General features: G+C 35.1%; 1 protein-coding gene across 3 annotated transcripts; it reads left to right on the top strand.

The window, feature by feature from the left end:
- The first annotated feature begins 4,321 nt into the window (after positions 1–4,321).
- Positions 4,322–17,185, top strand: LOC122006966 (N-terminal acetyltransferase B complex auxiliary subunit NAA25-like). Of its 3 annotated transcripts, none has more exons than XM_042562675.1 (5): positions 4,322–4,588; positions 9,973–10,129; positions 10,214–10,332; positions 10,451–10,525; positions 16,373–17,185. In XM_042562675.1, the coding sequence occupies exons 1-5, from the start codon at positions 4,442–4,444 to the stop codon at positions 16,388–16,390; spliced, it is 516 nt and encodes a 171-aa protein (XP_042418609.1). In that variant the 5' UTR covers positions 4,322–4,441; the 3' UTR covers positions 16,391–17,185. The 3 variants fall into 3 exon arrangements, with proteins under 3 accessions (XP_042418609.1, XP_042418608.1, XP_042418610.1); XM_042562674.1 differs by having other exon boundaries at positions 16,026–17,185; XM_042562676.1 differs by lacking the exon at positions 4,322–4,588 and adding an exon at positions 9,716–9,767 and having other exon boundaries at positions 16,026–17,185.
- The last annotated feature ends 272 nt before the right edge of the window (positions 17,186–17,457 follow it).

Below are 17,457 nucleotides of genomic sequence, written 5' to 3'. Positions count from 1 at the left end.
CAATGAAGCCCAAGGAACCAGTGCCATTCCATTAATGGATTTTATAGGTGAACAAAACATTGAAAACATGCTAGAACCTTAAGGGTCCCACACTCCATTTCTACTCTGGCACACTTACTTTACAACTCCATTCTCTCTTATCCTCCAGATGTCTCAACTCCAAAAATGCCCCCTTCCATCTTCTTTCTAGCTTCCAGATGTCTCCACTCAAAAAATGGCCCCCTTCCACCTTCTTTCTAGCCTCCATATGTCTCCACTCCAACAAATGGTCCCCTTTCACCTTCTTTCTATCGTCCATATGTCTTATGCCCTCCACTTTGAAAATGGTCCCTTTCCTTCCCTCTCAAACAGTTGTTTTGCCTCTTTTCCCTCTCTTCCTGATCTAGTCTTTATCAGAGCCTCTAGTATTTATAACACAGGAAAAACTTTAGACATTAGATTCAAATGTATTATAAATATTCATGGTCATAAATTTACATTAAATGTTTTTTTTTATACAGTGGAGCTACTAAGTCTACAATAGATGAAGTCACAATTCTTTCAACATTACCAAAATCTCTTATAAAAACAACATCATAACCATTAATTAGTACTCAATTTGATGGTCAGTAGTTAGCTTATACACAATTAAGGTTTTATGATAATTACGGCTGATATAGCACACCCCTTCCACTCTCTAACCTTTGGATTAAACTATTATTGCATCCGAATATTCACTTAATATTATGACTAAATTTTCTTTTAGCACATGATAGATCTTTCCTTCAACAAAAAATTATGCTCTTTTCCTTTTCTCACCCATAGTATCACCTATGGTATCAGATTATCCATCTATTGTTCATCCTTTAACTAACAAACCAGTCATAGAAACATTATCCCTTGATGATAGTATTCCTTGTCAATGTTCTACTAAACATGCATGCAAACAGTCATGTGAGCCTAATAGCCAAACATGTGGTATAGTTCTATTTGAATATCAGGACCAGGAAAAACTAGACTCGCTTGGCTGGTCAAACCCTATATAAGATATTTTTGATGACACCTAGACTAGGGGTGCAAACGAACCGAATCGAGCCAAATATGCAGAAAAATTTAAGGCTCGAATTCGGCTCGAAATAAGTATATTTGAGTTCGAGCTCGATTCGAAGCTCGAAAAATTCAAAATGTTTGGTTCGAGTTATATTCGAATTAGGGTTCGGATTCGAGTTCAGTTTGAAATATTCAAACATGTTCACGAACTATTCGAAATATTACTCAAATTCGGCTCGAAAGACTCGAAATTTATTTATTTAATATATATTTAACTTATATTAATAAATATTAAGGCTCGCGAGCGGCTTGAATAATATAATTTAGGCTCAAGTTCGGCTCCAAAAAAAGTTCGAACATATTCGAGTTCGGCTTAAATTCGATAAATTCGAATACGAATCAAATATTTTTCGAGCTGGCTCGAAAAGCTTGCGAGCCAGCTTGATTTGTTTGCAACCCTAACCTAGACTATCCCATCTGATTCTCTACTTCCAAAACAGTTGCTTCAAATAATAAATTCTCATCAATCTGATTTAAACTCTCTCATTTCGAGATTAGAAAAACCAGAAATTAGTAGAGAAAATCCTACTAAATATTGGTACAATGACAAAGTCTACTGCAAACTATCATAATTAACCTAGATCTCACAATTAAAGCTCAAGATTTATGATATACAAATTAGGAAACTGATGAATGTAAGCTGCATATAAACAAGCTACTAATTTTAGAAGCTATCCAGAGATTAACATCTAGACATAGAAGTCTAGCTTTTATAGTTAATAAAGGAGCAGAATAGAAGTGTGGTCAATCAAGAATAATGTTTAATTACAAAAGACTTAATGATAACTGTCACGAAGATAATTATAAAATCTCCTACAATGGCTGTTGATTAAGTGTGAATGGAGAAGAGGTGGAAGAGAAGAAGCTCCATTGTGAATGAGACTTTAGTCCCACATTGGGAGTTTCAAGGCACTTTTGTTGGTTTATATTGTTTTACATACATTGAGGATGTGAACAAATGCATGGAGAGAGTCTCTCTCTCACGCGTGGGTGCGCAGGGGGGGTGCAAATCCAGGGACCAGATTGCATTGAACCAAGTTGACTCGGGTGCGAGCGCGACATGCGCACACTAATGCCGGACCGGTCGGGGCAAAAATTTGCCGAAGCGGAACAACCAACATTTTGTTGCTTGTGCAACGGATGCATTAAAGAAAGATTAATGCAGAATCAAAGCGGCCAGGTGAAAGAAAGTAATGATCATTAATACTGTCCTTTGGTCCTGAGCTCCTATATAAGGAGGTTGCGACCATAGACAAAAGGTTCACCACCTTATTCCCCTCCTTTGTCGCGTAATTCCTGCTCGGCAGAGCGCCCGTGATAGCATTCGGGTATCACTCAGTTCGCTGTGACCACTAGTGCTTGGTGGAGTTCACAGTTGACCGTTGTATCCTGGGAAACAGATGACCCGAGTAAACCTCGAAGCACTGTCGGAGGTGGGCGAATCTGTTTCAAGGAAACTACTATTTGCAAGTCTCAGTCAGCTTTCTCGGTCGAAATTTTCGCCTGACCTTACTGTCTGGTCTGCTCTGCCTCTCTGTCTTCCATTATGCAGACCTAGTCATTCTGTTCTTCAGACCTGGTCATTCTGTTCTTCAGACCTGGTCTTCCTTTCTGCGTACCTTCTCAAATAGACGTGGTCATTCTGCTATGCAGACCTGGTCTTCCTTTCTGCAGACCTGTTGCTGCTCTGGTCTATCGCTCTGCAGATCTGTTTGCTGCTCTGGTCTGCCGCTCTGTAGATCTGTTTGCTGCTCTGGTCTGCCGCTCTATAGATCTGTTTTGCTGCTTTGGTTTGCCGCTCTGTAGATCTGTTTGCTGCTCTGGTCTGCCGCTCTACAGATCTGTTTTGCTGCTTTGGTCTGCTGCTCTGTAGACCTGCTCTGCCACTCTGGTCTTCCGCACTGCATCGCTGGTCTGCTGCCCTGCCGCTCTACAGACCTGCTCTGCCACTCTAATCTTCCGCACTACAGCGCTGGTCTGCAGCTCTGCCCTACCACTCTGCAGACCTGCCCTGCCGCTCTGCAGATCTGCTCTTCCGCTCTGGTCTATCGCTCTGCAGATCTGCTCTTCCGCTCTGCAGACCTGCTCTTCCGCTCTGCAGACTTAGTCTTCCGCTCTGGTCTGCCGCTCTGCAGACCTACTCTACCGCTCTGTAGACCTGTCCTGTCGCTCATCTCTGCTGCGTTACGGAAACCAACCCCTGCTGGCAGCTTGAGATTATCTGCTCAGGTCATTTTGACTGTAAGTTGAATTTAAATTCTGTGTAAATTTTAAATTTAACTAAGTACCCATAATTCTCCGACATTAGATTGTTTGTGTCTAACAAGGGCAAACTTTTAAATAAAATTTAAAATTCTAAATGGTACTCTAAGTCTGATATGAAATCGGAATTTTGGTAAGTTAAAATGCACCCTGAGTGTATTGAATGGACAACTTATGGAAAATAATTACTGAAGGCACATGTTACATGCTTGTTTTCTACATATCCTACATGTGTCTCTTTTATCTAAAGATGAATCATAACTACAAAAAAATGAAATATTTTCTGTTCTGATTTTTAGTATCCAATCACGTAGACGATTAATTTCTTTTGTAGTTTTAACACTAAGTTATTTTAGCATTAAATTTGTATTATTTGGAAAAATCTTCCCATAATTTTTTAGATTATCTAAAGGCACGTAATCTTGTGTTTCAAGGTTATGAGGGTAAGAAGGATATAAAAAATAATTTATGAGACTATAATAAGAAGAGGGTGCTACTTCTACATCATCCCATCTACTGGAATAATAGAGTATATTGAAGATACATTGTACTTCTAGTTAGTCAAGATTAGTACATGTGACTAGTCTAGCTTATTTTATATATAGATTTTTTTTTATTTGGACAAGTTATATATATATATATATATATAATTTTAAAAAAAATATTTTTAATTAAACTATTCAGATTTGTTGTATTATTCATATTCAAATTCAAATTTAAAATTTTGAGATTAAATTCAAAATTAATTCGGATTATTTTTTAAATAAAATCTTTACTTTAATCCAATCCCAAATCCATTCAAATCTATTTTTTTTATATGTACCTTTTTGGTAAATAAAAAATAAACAATATGAGATAAAAAAAAAATAAAAAACCCCATAGAAGTCAAAATGACACGTGCACATGTTGGGTTTGGGGTTGCCCGAATGAATTTGGTACAATTAGTTCTCCAGAACTGGCCTAAGGCGGCGGCACAAACGTGCCCCGTTAGAACATACTCCTTACATAATTGAACCGCTCTACTATCTCTGACCTTACGTTACTCTTCCCTTGTCCCGCTTCCGCCTAGAAACCCTAGTCTTACCGTACGATGGCCGCCAGATTTGGCCTTGCCGGCGGCATTCCGGAGCGCAGGGTCCGCCCGATTTGGGACGCCATCGACTCCCGTCAGTTCAAGGCTTCGCTGAAGCTCGCCAACGGGCTCCTTGCCAAGTACCCCACTTCTCCCTACGCCCTAGTGAGTTCTCTTCTCCTTCCTTCTTAATCTTCCGCATCTCTTTTCCTCGTTACTCTTCGACTTGACGTCTGCCCTTTTGATCGATCGGCCTTTTCAAGCCGTGAAATTTGATCCGAGTTGAAAAAGGAGGGCCCTTTATTCTCCTGTAGTCACCCGTTTCTATGTTTTTTATTTGTCTTGGTTGCATTCTCCTCTTTGCGTTTCGGGCATTATAAATTTGAATACGATGAGTTGGACCATGAGGTGATCTGTTTGTGCTCGAAGAAAGGAATGGTCCCTAAGATTACAACTCTGAAGAATTTCTTTGAAGTTTATAGTATATCAAGAAGTGAAAGATAGCAGTTATTACCTCAAACGAGGTCTTGTTCACATAACCTATGAGGACAAACAGATTAATGAAATGCTGTAATCGTATCTATCACCAATTTCTTTTTGCACGTTTCTTCACATTTATCACATCAGAAATCTGTATTCTACCTGGTAGTGTGATTGCTTCAGGCATTTTGTTAGAGACTATCTATACATTATCTGTTCATCAATTGCAATATATCAGTCTCTTCTGCCTCTGTCTCTTTCTTTTTCTTTTTCTCTTTCATAATACCACTTCGCTAGCTCCCAAAAGTTTAGATACCTATTACATCAAAGTTCATCCCATAAAAAGCACATAATGTTCTTATATCTTTCTTGCCAATTAATTAGAAGCATCAGCAGTTGATCTCACAAGAAAGGAAAACAAACTTCCCAAGGAGTTGTATGTCTTAGCTCTCATCCATTTTTTGCATTTGCAGCTGAGCATGCATGTAGATTAATTTAGTTTATAAGGTCCAACCATATGATGTATACCTCCATACCTGAGCAATCAACCTCATATTACCATCAGATTATGTAAGCTGTACGCATATTCTTTGCTAGTTCTTATCCATAGCTTTTTTTTATCATTAATTTTTTAAACTCTAGAATTAGATATTTGTTAAAAAATCACTATGTCATTTCATTTCTTCCATTTGCCTTATTGATCTTAATCTTTATGCAAGTAGTAATGCAGTAATACTCCATTCTTATATTTTTTAGATCTCTATACAAGCCTGCTAGTTTCAGCCTTTGCAGTTTAACAAAAATATTTGATTTTTTCCTGTAGTCTTGATGTTTTATTATTTTTTTGTAACTACTACTTTTAATCCTTATAGTATCCACTCTCATCATTTCTCAAGCATTAGTATATGCCCTAATTATAGTAGTTGTATTTTAAACTTAAATTCCACTCACCAAGTTGTCTTTAAAGTCGAGCCATTTCTTTTTGGCATATTTGTTAGAGTCAATAGATATATATGCTCGTAAAGTTCTCTTTGAATGACACTACAATTTATCCATCTTAATACAATAAAGTTAGAGTCTCTTCTACTGTTCTCCTTTAATCCCGCCATAGGATGTCCAACTCTTCTATAAGAGTCGTGGAAACAATCTCTTGCAATGCAAGGTAAGATTGCGTACAATAGACCCAATGTGGTATGGTTATTCTCATTGGTGGGAGCTTCGTGCACTTGGTTGCCCTTTTAATCCCTTCACAAAAGGGCCATGGTTGTAAAAATCAATATAAATACTAGGATATAGTGGTAAAAAAATCATAATATAACCTGAATTTTTAATTACAAGAACAAAATTAAAAAAAGTGAAAACAAATAATTTGATATAATATATCATAAATGATGTTCAATTGTAATAAGGATATATATTGCAATCATAAAATAACATAATAGTTAATAAATAATGAATGGTAGAATTAATTATATTAGTTATATTGTTAGTGATGCCATGTTCTTGTTTTAATAAATTGTTATTTATTATTGTTTTAAAGAGTATTATTTTAGAAGTATAAATTGAATGCATTTCTTTTAGATCATTGATAAATAATAAACGACATTTTAAGTTTAAGAAGGGGAGCCTTGGCTCAACAATAAAGTTGCTGCCGTGTAATCTAGATGTCACGAGTTCGAGTCTCAGAAACAACCTCTTGCAAAGTAGGTAAGGCTGTGTACAATAGACCTTTCTCCGGACTCCACATTTGTGGGAGCTTCTTGCATCGGGCTACTTTTTTTTTTTTTTTTAAGTTTAACAATATAAGACCAATTTCAAAAATATATTCATAAATACTATCACATTTATTAATACAAAGTTTCTGAATATTATTATATGTTAATATATTATTTACTCAAATTGATTATTGTTTAATATGTCATATTACTGGGTTCAATTTAGAAGGGTTTTAATGCAATATTGACTGGGAGCGAGGTATTATTTTCTTGTTCAATGAAGTATTTTCTCAATCAATACTAAATGAGGAAGAGATTGATGAGTTGCTTGGTTACTTTGTGGTGTATCTCATGCAATAACAAGGTTGTTCTTGATCTAGCAATAAATCTTAGGCGATGAAGAGGTTAGGGATTGAAGATGGAATTCATGAGAGAAACAAGCAATCTCATTTCCTTCTTAATTATGCCTTCACTGGTACTAAAGCTAAGGCCAAAAAAGAGTTGAGTTGATTGGGCGAGTTTGTCAATATCAATTTAGTTTGACAAAATTTCAACCTATTCCATCTTTTTTGTTGGTGAATTGACTATTTTTTAGCCCATTTAATCTATTTTTCAGTGGAGTTCACTCATTTCTACTTTTCTTTGACTGATTTCTTGAACAAGATCAGATTTGCCTTTGTTGAGGTCGATCCAACTAGGGTGGTCTGTATCAGCATCAATCCTTGAAACCTTGGTTAGGGCAGAAGTTTAATTTGATTGACACAGTTTCCCTCCACGAATGTACTTTTTCCTCCACAAAATTTTCTTCAACACTTCATTTGTTGTTCCCCTTTCTTTCTTCTCTTCATTGCTTGATGAAATATGCAATGCTATGTCACTTGTAATTTATCTCCTCTACTTCAAAAAAGGGGAAACCTTTCACTATGTTGATTACTACCTGCACATCGCATTCTCCTCCCCTTTCTAACTTTCTCATTCTCTTTCTCTCTACTGCCTTCTCTCACATGTAAGCTCCTTTTATCAAATTTCTACCTCAAGAATATAAAAGCCATCTTTGTTGACTTCTCATCCTCCACTCTTGCATATTCCCTTTATCATCCTATATGTTTTAATCCCATATCAACTATTGATTATTCATTAGAGTCCCAATGATCTCTTCTCTTCTATATTATCCAAGGAAGTTACAGGAGGTGGTAGGTGTACCACATTCTTCTTGCTTGAGCACTAGGGATGCAATGATCCCCACTACATGTGTTTGCGAAGGCACATGCTTCTTCTCCACAACCATCTGAAATTTCCGTAATGGATAGCATTTGTCAAATATTGCATCTTTGATTGCTTTCGGATTCTTAAATCAAATGAATTGTTTGACTATCTTAAACTAGCTAACTAAGAGGGTATATATGCCGCTTGCATTTGTGGTGAAGATGAGATATTGTTTTTGAATGCGCCACCAAAATGCTATGCCCATGGGCAGATGTACTTTCACCTTACCTCCTTCCAATCCTACCTATTTGTATCTCTGCTATAAGGCACCCAACGCTAGATCAAAGAAGCACACCAAAATCATGTCTAGGAGAGGGGCAATCCAAGAGCGATTTTTTTTTGTTAAAGAAGGAATGCAATTGTGAAAAATGAGTGTAAACAATACTAGAAAAGGGAAGATTAAGAAAAGAGGGTTTGGTCGATCAACATAAAGAAAAAGGGCAAAAATCACATCTCAAAAGGTAGATGACTATAGTAAAAAGAAACATTTACTTCTTTTCGCATTCTTCAATCATCTTTCCTCCTCTGTTGATGTATTATAAACTCTTTATTTCTCCATCAAATTTCATTTTTCCATTCTTTTTTTGATAGTGAAGTGAAATCATTGTTTGTCTTGAACTATCTCTTGTCTTTTGGAGTCATTGCCAAACTTGTGTCTTCACCATTTTCTCTCTCGGACCAATGACCCCTCTATCTTTTGGAGTTGATATCAAACTTCTCTCCAACATATTCTCTCTTTTAGAGCAATGATCCTGAAACTGAATCTCCTCCCAACATTTACATCCAGGTAGATGTTGACCCCCTAAGCACATTTTGACCTGCAAAATTTCTATTAGACTCTTCAGTCAACTGCAATTTCAATTTCTCTTTCTTCCATTATCTTTTTTTGTCTCAATTAGTTGCTACATTTTACTCACTTTGACATCCTTTAATTTGTTTGATTAATAGCACACTTTACTAATATCTCTTGATATTTACTCCTCATCCCAAGTGTAGATACTAAAATTCTAATCCATCTCTTTTCCTTTGCAGCTTATAGCAGAAATCAGTATTTAATTTTGGTTTGAGGGGTATTAAGAAAATTATATTTACACCTTTTAATATCAGATCAACTCGGTCAAAGTTTCTTTGGATGATGGCTACTTAACAAAACATTAATCGTTAAAGTTTGTTGATATTTATATGTTATTGTTCGTATGTTTAAGTTTACTTCCATATGAAATATTTGGTTATTATTCATGCACACATGCATACAACCTTAATGGATTGTCGCAGTTAGTACCTGTATGAGTATTTGCTTTAATAGGTTTTGGGGTCAATTCCCAACGGGTGCAAAATGCCTTGTTGGGTGCCTGACATGCAAAGGGCTGCTGTGCTAGGGTAGAGCCGGCGATACTAGTTCGCTTGGGTTGAGTGATATCACCTTTCACTCCAATGCACACACGCATACACACATAAGAGTACAATAATTCTCTTTTGGTCAATAAACTACAATTTATCCCTCTCAAATTGTATATCTTTAACATCACTGTAAGCAAATTATATCTACTTGAAATATTGATTCATTCTTTTACTTATTTCAAATTCGTATGTAGTACCATATGTTGGTCCACTGCTTGTATTCTGAATAGAAATTGTATATTGTTTCATAATTGTTGAAAAATCCAGAATTTTCATGTGTATTTGTTCACGAAAGTTTTTAGACAATTCCTCAAAGAAGACCTAGAGGTTTAATGTAACTTTTTTCCTCATTTCTTACCTAGATAAGGATTTAAGCTACGCATCTTTATGCTGATTCATTTGATATGATTGGTTGATCCAGGTTTCTAAACCTCTTGATGAATTTTCAAGTTTCGCTGGCCTTGTTACATATCCATAATAAGGTCTTTAACATCTTTATCTTGTGACAGACAATTGCTTATAGATGATCAAGTTCCTCTTTCTTTGTTCTCTTGTTTCTGTGTGGAACTATTATTATGCTTACTGATATTTAACTTTTACTTCCCATTTTGTCTATTTGTTCTGCTTCTCCATGTGGTCTAGTGGCTGTGAGATATTTTTAAATTGCTGATGAACATTTTTACTCAGGCACTTAAAGCGCTTATTTTGGAGAGGATGGGAAAGCCTGAGGAAGCCCTAGGCATTTGCTTAGAAGCAAAGGAGCTATTACATTCAAATAATTCTGTTCATGTTGATGACTTGACTCTCAGCACTTTGCAAATTGTTTTCCAGAGGCTTGATCATTGTTTGTCAAAATCCTTATTCTTTTTTGTTGTCTTTTGGCAAGTTAGTTTTTTTTTAACAGTGATTTTTTGGCTAATGTTTTTAGTGGAACTTGCTACCTTATGCTATGAGCATGCTTGCGCCAAATATCCTAACAATCTTGAGATAATGATTGGCCTTTTCAACTGCTATGTTCGTGAATGCTCTTATGTGAAACAACAACAGGTTTGTTAATACCGCGGTGTGTTATTCTTATGCATACAATATTGTTGATTTTATTTCAATAGTTGTCTACTTTATAATTTTTTTTTTTTTGTAATTCTTCTGCTGTTTTTCATGGCAGTTGGCAATGAAGATGTATAAACTTGTTGGCGAAGAGAGGTTTTTGCTCTGGGCAGTTTGTAGTATTCAGTTACAGGTTGTTTCCTGATTCCTATTTTCCTGTGTTTCATATTTATTTCCCAGATACTTTCAAGTGCTTTAGCTATTTCTGGTGACATTATGTACCTTGGTAGCTTTGATTTTGTATTTATTTTTGTGAATTTTTTATGTACAAATATTATTACTTGTTAGAGTTTTTTTTTTTAATTCAGAATATATGTTAAGCTTAATCATTAATAACACTTAGAAATGCGTAAAGATCTTAACTGATTGTTTTGAGAAGCCATTTTAGAAATTCAGGAATAATGATCAAACTTTCTGATTTTGGATCCTTATGTCTCTATGTATTTCTCCATGAATTAAAATCTTGTTCCATGATAGCAGATAGGACTATAAATGAACATAAGGTCCATTGAAACTTGGCTCCATAAGAGCTTTTTATGATTGTTTGATATAAAGAATATGTTAAACAAAGAAGCTTACACTAGGTTTGGTTCATTAAACAAAACTCATGAACAATTGATCATAAAATTGCTTACAAACTTATTGAAGCTTTAATTTTAATCTTATCTATAAAGTTTTTAATTCAAACATATAACAAATATGATATGTGTGGATATTTATGATACAATTTTCATCTTTTATTATTGATATCTTAGAGCTTTAGATACTCTGTGTTAAAAATGAATAATAAATAAGGTTTATTTAGTGGGTCGATTTAACTAAATTATAAGGACAATCATGCTACTAGTTGAGGTTGATAAAAGGCTCAAGCTTGAATTTATCTTAATAAGTTGCTTAATAAACAAGCTTGCTTGAATAGACACGATAAGATTTTTTGGACATCATTATACTTGGCTCAGCTTTGTTATAACATTATCAACCATCATGCCTCAAATTATCATTTTGCTCCAGACTAGATGAAGAACAATGATGACACCCCAGTGATGATGGTGGGTCTCTTCTTTTGAGATGAAGGCTTAGCACAATTTCTGTGTGTGGCAATGAGACTTCTTTCTCATTAAGACACATATTAAGAACATAGATCTTTGCACGACAAGGCTTTTTCCCTTCAAGACGCAAGCCTAGGATAATGTGATATGTTATTCTTTTCTCATGATTTTTTGTGTTTCATACCAACACTCAACATAGGTTCTTCCTTGTGATCCCTTCCTCCTCTTAGCATAGGTTCTTCATGAATCTTCCTCTGCCCCCATGGGTGTAGCCTAGTTGGTACTCGGGTGGCAGAGTTGCTTCATTAGGCAAGGGTCGATTCCCGCAGGGTTCATTCTCATGAGGATTAAATGCCCTCCCACCCAAGAGGCTGCTCGGTACCGTGATTTACCTCCCTTCACCTTGTTGTGGGGTCGGCGTTGAGGGGCGCTTGGGGTGAGCGAAATCACCTTTTTGCTTCATTCATGAATCTTCCTCTATGTTTCTCCTTATGGTTTCTGTTTGTGATTCCTTACACCTAGATTCTCCTCATGATTCCTTGGTCCTTCCTTGCAATTGCTTCCTCTTCCAATTCTTCCTAATCAATGTCTAGCGCATCTGCACCATGTCTTTACATGCGTCGTCAGGTTGGTATGAATTTGTTCTTGCTAGGGTGAAATGTGACATGAAACAAGACTTAAACCTTGATTTCATCTATGAAAGGTATTAGATGATGCATGGAGCTCGTGATTAGTGCCATCAATGTCAAAAAAAAAAAATCTAAGGGCAGCCCGATGCATGGAGCTCCTATCAATGCGGGTCTTGGGAAAGGGTTAAGGGTAAAGGGTCAGACCACATTAAGTCTATTATAAGTAGCCTTACATGCATTGTAAGAGGCTGTTTTCATGACTTGAACATGTAATCACTATGTCACACGACAACAACTTTACTCAACAACAACTTTACTGTTGCACCAAAGACTCCCCTTCGTAAAATATTGCATAAGCCAGTAAACAAATGTTAAGAGTGTTCCAAGGCACTTCATTGTTTTTCTCTCATTTATATGTGAACTATTATTGAAAAATATTCTATTTTATATAAAGAATAGTGTTAGTTTATTTTAATTATTAACATCTAATATCATACAAGAACTACTTAGTAAATGCTGCATCCTCACCATAATTGATCATGTTATGGGTTGTTTTTGTTGTGCAGTTTACACCAGTAGCTCCATTATTATCTGCTATTATTGACCATGCAATTAAGCTTTGTATCATCCACATGAGACTAAGTTCTCTGGTAATCAATCACGTGACAGAGCTTTGCCTAAACTTTTGTGTCAAACCTCTGAGCTCTTATATGATGGGTTCAAACTTAAACCCTAAATATTTCCAACAATTGTATGACTATCTTTGCTAGTTGGTGGGGTCTATGTTTGTTTTGCTATTCATCTATAAAATGTCACAAAGAAATTATTAGGGTTATATGCTTGGTAGTGCTCTTTACAGTATATTGTTTTTTGAAAACTTACATTTACATCCATTAGGCTATATAATTACAACTAGGTACTCACTTTTTTACAGTTAAGCCACACAGTCTTCCATCATACTTGTTTAAAGATATTGAAAAATCCTAACTTGTTGTTAATGTATTTAGTTTTGGAACTTATTAATTTATTTGCATGATGATTATTTGAATTTGCAAATGAAGCTATGATCTCCATATTTTTTTTTCCTTGTAAAGTGAGTCAGTCTTTATATGTTTAGTTCTCTGGTGAACTACTGGATCTTAAGCAATATACATGACAACTTGATTGTCACAAATCGATTTCATTGGCTTAATTAGAGGATTACCTTTCTTGGTCATTATCTATTTAAAATAGATAAGTTCATATGTGGTGAGAGTTATTTCCTATATTATCTATATGCACTTGACCAGGCCACTATGACTTGCTTCTTGCATTTCCAAAATATCAATTTCCTTCCAAGAGGATACAATAAGCCAGTATCTATTTGTGGGAGTCCTTGTCTTATTTGTATTTATATACCTTACCTACATCACCGATTTGTAGGAGAGCTTGACTTATGTGTATCTGTTACCTTACAATTTACAATCTGGAGATGATCACAGTTAAGAGATTTAAGACCATTTTCCGAGCATTACTAATATATTGTAGGATCTTCAGAGCTTCCTCTTAGTGAGATCATGATGGGGAGCTCGAAGAAATTGATCAATTCACAGCTGCAGAAAGAAGATGGCAGGAATGTTGATTGTAAGATAGTTAAGCTTACCAATTAGTCAAGATGTCAGGAATGGTGATTGTAAGATAGTTAAGCTAACCAATGATATCTCTGGTAATAACTCCCATTGTTTTGGTCTGATATTAGGATCCATGTCAGTATATACTGACGTAGCTCCCAACACAACTACTTTCTCAAGCATATCAATCATATATATTTCTCAAGCATATCAATCATATATATTGTAAGTGATAAATGCCCAAATATCTCAGGCTAAGTAAATCCTTGTTTAAAAGTGTTGATAAGGGCATGCTTTTAACCTTGTGTTTGTACAAAATCATCATCTATAATATATATTATCCATGAAAAAGATAAGAGATAATGTAAAATATGGAGTGTTCTAGAAGACTCGTAATCATTTCAACTTCAACAACAATAATTCTGAATTTGATAAACTGTCCTAGGATTTTCGTTATCCTTACAAAAGTTTTTGTAGTTTGTTCAGAAAACCATTTTCCCTTTAAGTACTAAATAAGGAGGATGCTTTATATATACCTATTTCATAAGATCACTCATGAAGGAAAGCATTCTTAATGTATAGCTGATATTACGGTTACTGATATTGTTCTATTATTGAAACTTTCAAAGGATTTATTTGTGATTTCTAAAAATATTTTGACCTTTTCGCAAAATGGCAATTAAATAAACAACACCTGCTTCTCTTCTCTTGTGCACCATGTCTCTTCCTCCCCATCCAAATCCTAACCTCCTCCCACTCGCACTGACACTACGGCTGTTGCCACCTCATGTTAGATTCTACCACAATTTTTCTAGCGGAGAGAGCATTAAGCAAAGCTCCTTATTCGGCTCTGTCACTGCCCCACATTGCTGTTACCTCGTGTCAACTTTTGTTGGAATTTTTCCAATGGAGGGCAACAAACAAAGCTCCTTGTCTGATCGCTTTGTTGTCTTGCCTCCTCGTGCTAGCTTCATCGAAAATTTTCCAGAGATAGAGTAGTGATCATGATGGCAAAAGGCGAATACGCTCGCCCCTAGCGCCCCCGCCAACTCGTCCCAGGGCCAACACGGAGGAGGTAAATCACGGGCGGCTACTAGCCTTTGAAATAGTGACTAGCACATGAGGGAGACATTTACCTCGGCTTTGCCGAGATTCGAACTCCAGACCTCATGATGGCAACACCTCATGCGTTAGCCACTAGATCCATCCGAGGGGACAAAGATAGAGTAGTGATCATGACTCCTCAGATGGTTGCAAAATCATTGCTCTTAACCGGTGTCGTTGCCCTTAGTTACGGCCAACACCCTTCTCTCCAAATAATCGTAGGTTTTGGAGCGATTTGGATCCTTTGAGCGATGAAGTGGAGGTTTCATGCTTGTTTTATTATAATCATCTTGTGCATGATTAAATATAGAACATTAATCATATTAAATAATTATGAATATTTGCAAAAAGGAAAATATTAACAAATTGCTTGATTATGAAATAGTGAGTAAATAAATAAATTGTAGTGGATAAATTCGTTGAGATTTAATTTATACTTTTATTAGGTGAAAATTAATGGTAAACTAATACTTTTATTGCTTATAAAGTCTTCTATTTTCTGTTTTTTGTCAGTTTGTTGAAATTTATTGTTTATATTACCAAGAGACAACTTGAAATTTAAAAAGAACATATGGAAATTTAGGGTAGTCTCTTCTAAGGAACTAGAGTTATCATTACGATAAATTAATCATATATAGATGAATAACAGGCTAAACTAATCACATATAGATGAATAATACGAGAGAGCTTTGGCTCCGTGCCCTTAAGATGTCATGTAATTTCTCAATTTAACAAGGAAACCAATGCAGCAACCTTTGTTACAATAGAGCTTCGATTTTATAATTTCTAAGAGTGACAAGTCTAATTATGTTAGAAAAAAAGAATCTAATAAATTCTCATAATTATAGAGCATTGGCTCTATGCTTTGAAGGAGTTGCGTGATATATATATTGAGTTTAAAAAATAAATTAATTACCTATATTATAGAGTATTGACTCTATACTTAAAGTGGACCCTTAAAAGTCTTTTCGTGTGCCTATAGACTTCAACCATATGACATGAGATGTTTTACTCACTTGTTAATTATAGGTTGTTCACTCTATTCTTATATGTGATGCATTTCGAGTGGTTTACCCAATCTATATGTATGTATATGTACATACACATGATGCATTTCATTGTGAATGGATTGTAGATCATTCACTCTTATATACATTCGCTCTTATATACGATGTATTCTTATATGAATTACTGGTTGTTCGCCCTATTTTATACTTACATAGGATGTGTTCGCGTATTAGGTGGATTGTGGGTCGTCCACCTTTACATATATGGCGTATCTCTTGATTGGTGGATTGCCGGTAGTTTACCTATTTAAGAAATTATGTTAATTTTTGTGTAAAGACTACAATTTGTGTAACATTGGAAAATGGAAAAGGGAAACAAGGTGAATTGATGAAATTGATTAAAAGAGAATGAAAGAAGAATAATGAGAAAAGTGTATCGATGCAATAATGCCAAAGAAAATGAAAACAAAAAACTATAAACTTTGTTGTTCCCTTGTTTGATTTTGGATTTCATGTATTTAATTTCTTACTCCGCTTTACACTATGTGTTCACTCTTCTTTTTTTTTCCCTTTACCTCCAGATTTACAAATTGAGGTGATCCTCAAGGTTTGAATAATTTTATGGGATAATGTGGCTTAGAGATACTCAACGATAGTATTAGAGATGGGGTTTCTATTAGGGCCCATTTGTTTTATTTTATTTTTCTACTACAAGGTTGTTATTTTTATGCATTTTGGTACTTTGGTGTATTCTTTTCATTTGTTAGCATGAGTCCATTTTGTCCATCACGACGAGCCCAGTAGAGTAATTATTGTGAGTCGGACATTATGTTAATATTTTTCGATAATGTTAAATAGATTGTTAAGTATTCATATTTGTTATCGCTTGGTGCATCCTTAAGGGTATTGCTTGTAGATATTGTTGCGACCTGAAGACTTCCATCTTTATATAAGGGATAGTCTCCTTGATCACGACAATATTTATTACTGCACCATAACCACAAGTAATACCTCTAAAAGTGCAAAAGGCTATAATAAACAAAAATACTTAATATTTTTTAACATTATAAAAAAATGTTAACACAATACCTGACTCAAAATAATGACTCTGTTAGACTCATGACGACTGATAAAATGGACTCATGCTGATAAATGGAAACTACCAAAATACATAAAAGTAAGAATTCCTGTAATAACAAATAAAACAAAACAAATGAATCCTAATAGAAATTGTCTCCAATACTATTGCTAAGCATCTCTAAGTTTATCCTATAAAATTGCCCAAACTTTGAAGTTCAGCTCAGGTCTGCGAATCTGTAGGTCAAAGGAAAAGAGGGAGTGAGCATATAGTGCAAAGTGTAGTAAGAAGAAAAGTGCACGAACCAAAATCATAAAAGGTAATAATAAAATTTATAGTTTTTATTTTCATGTGTTTTAGTATCGTTGTATTATTACTTGTTTATCATTATTTTTTTTCATTTTGTTTTTAATTAATTCCATCAATTCACCTTGTTTTTCCATTTCAATGTTATACAAATTCTAATCTTTACATGAGAATTAACATCTTTTATTAAGCTGATGAATGACTTGTAATCTACTATCAAAAGATGTATTGTATATGTAAAATGAACGGCTTGCAATCCACTTGATATGTGAACACATCCTA

Source organism: Zingiber officinale, chromosome 7B (assembly GCF_018446385.1).
Source record: "Zingiber officinale cultivar Zhangliang chromosome 7B, Zo_v1.1, whole genome shotgun sequence".
Classification (NCBI taxonomy): domain Eukaryota; kingdom Viridiplantae; phylum Streptophyta; class Magnoliopsida; order Zingiberales; family Zingiberaceae; genus Zingiber; species Zingiber officinale.
This window is presented reverse-complemented; position numbering and strand designations above follow the sequence as displayed.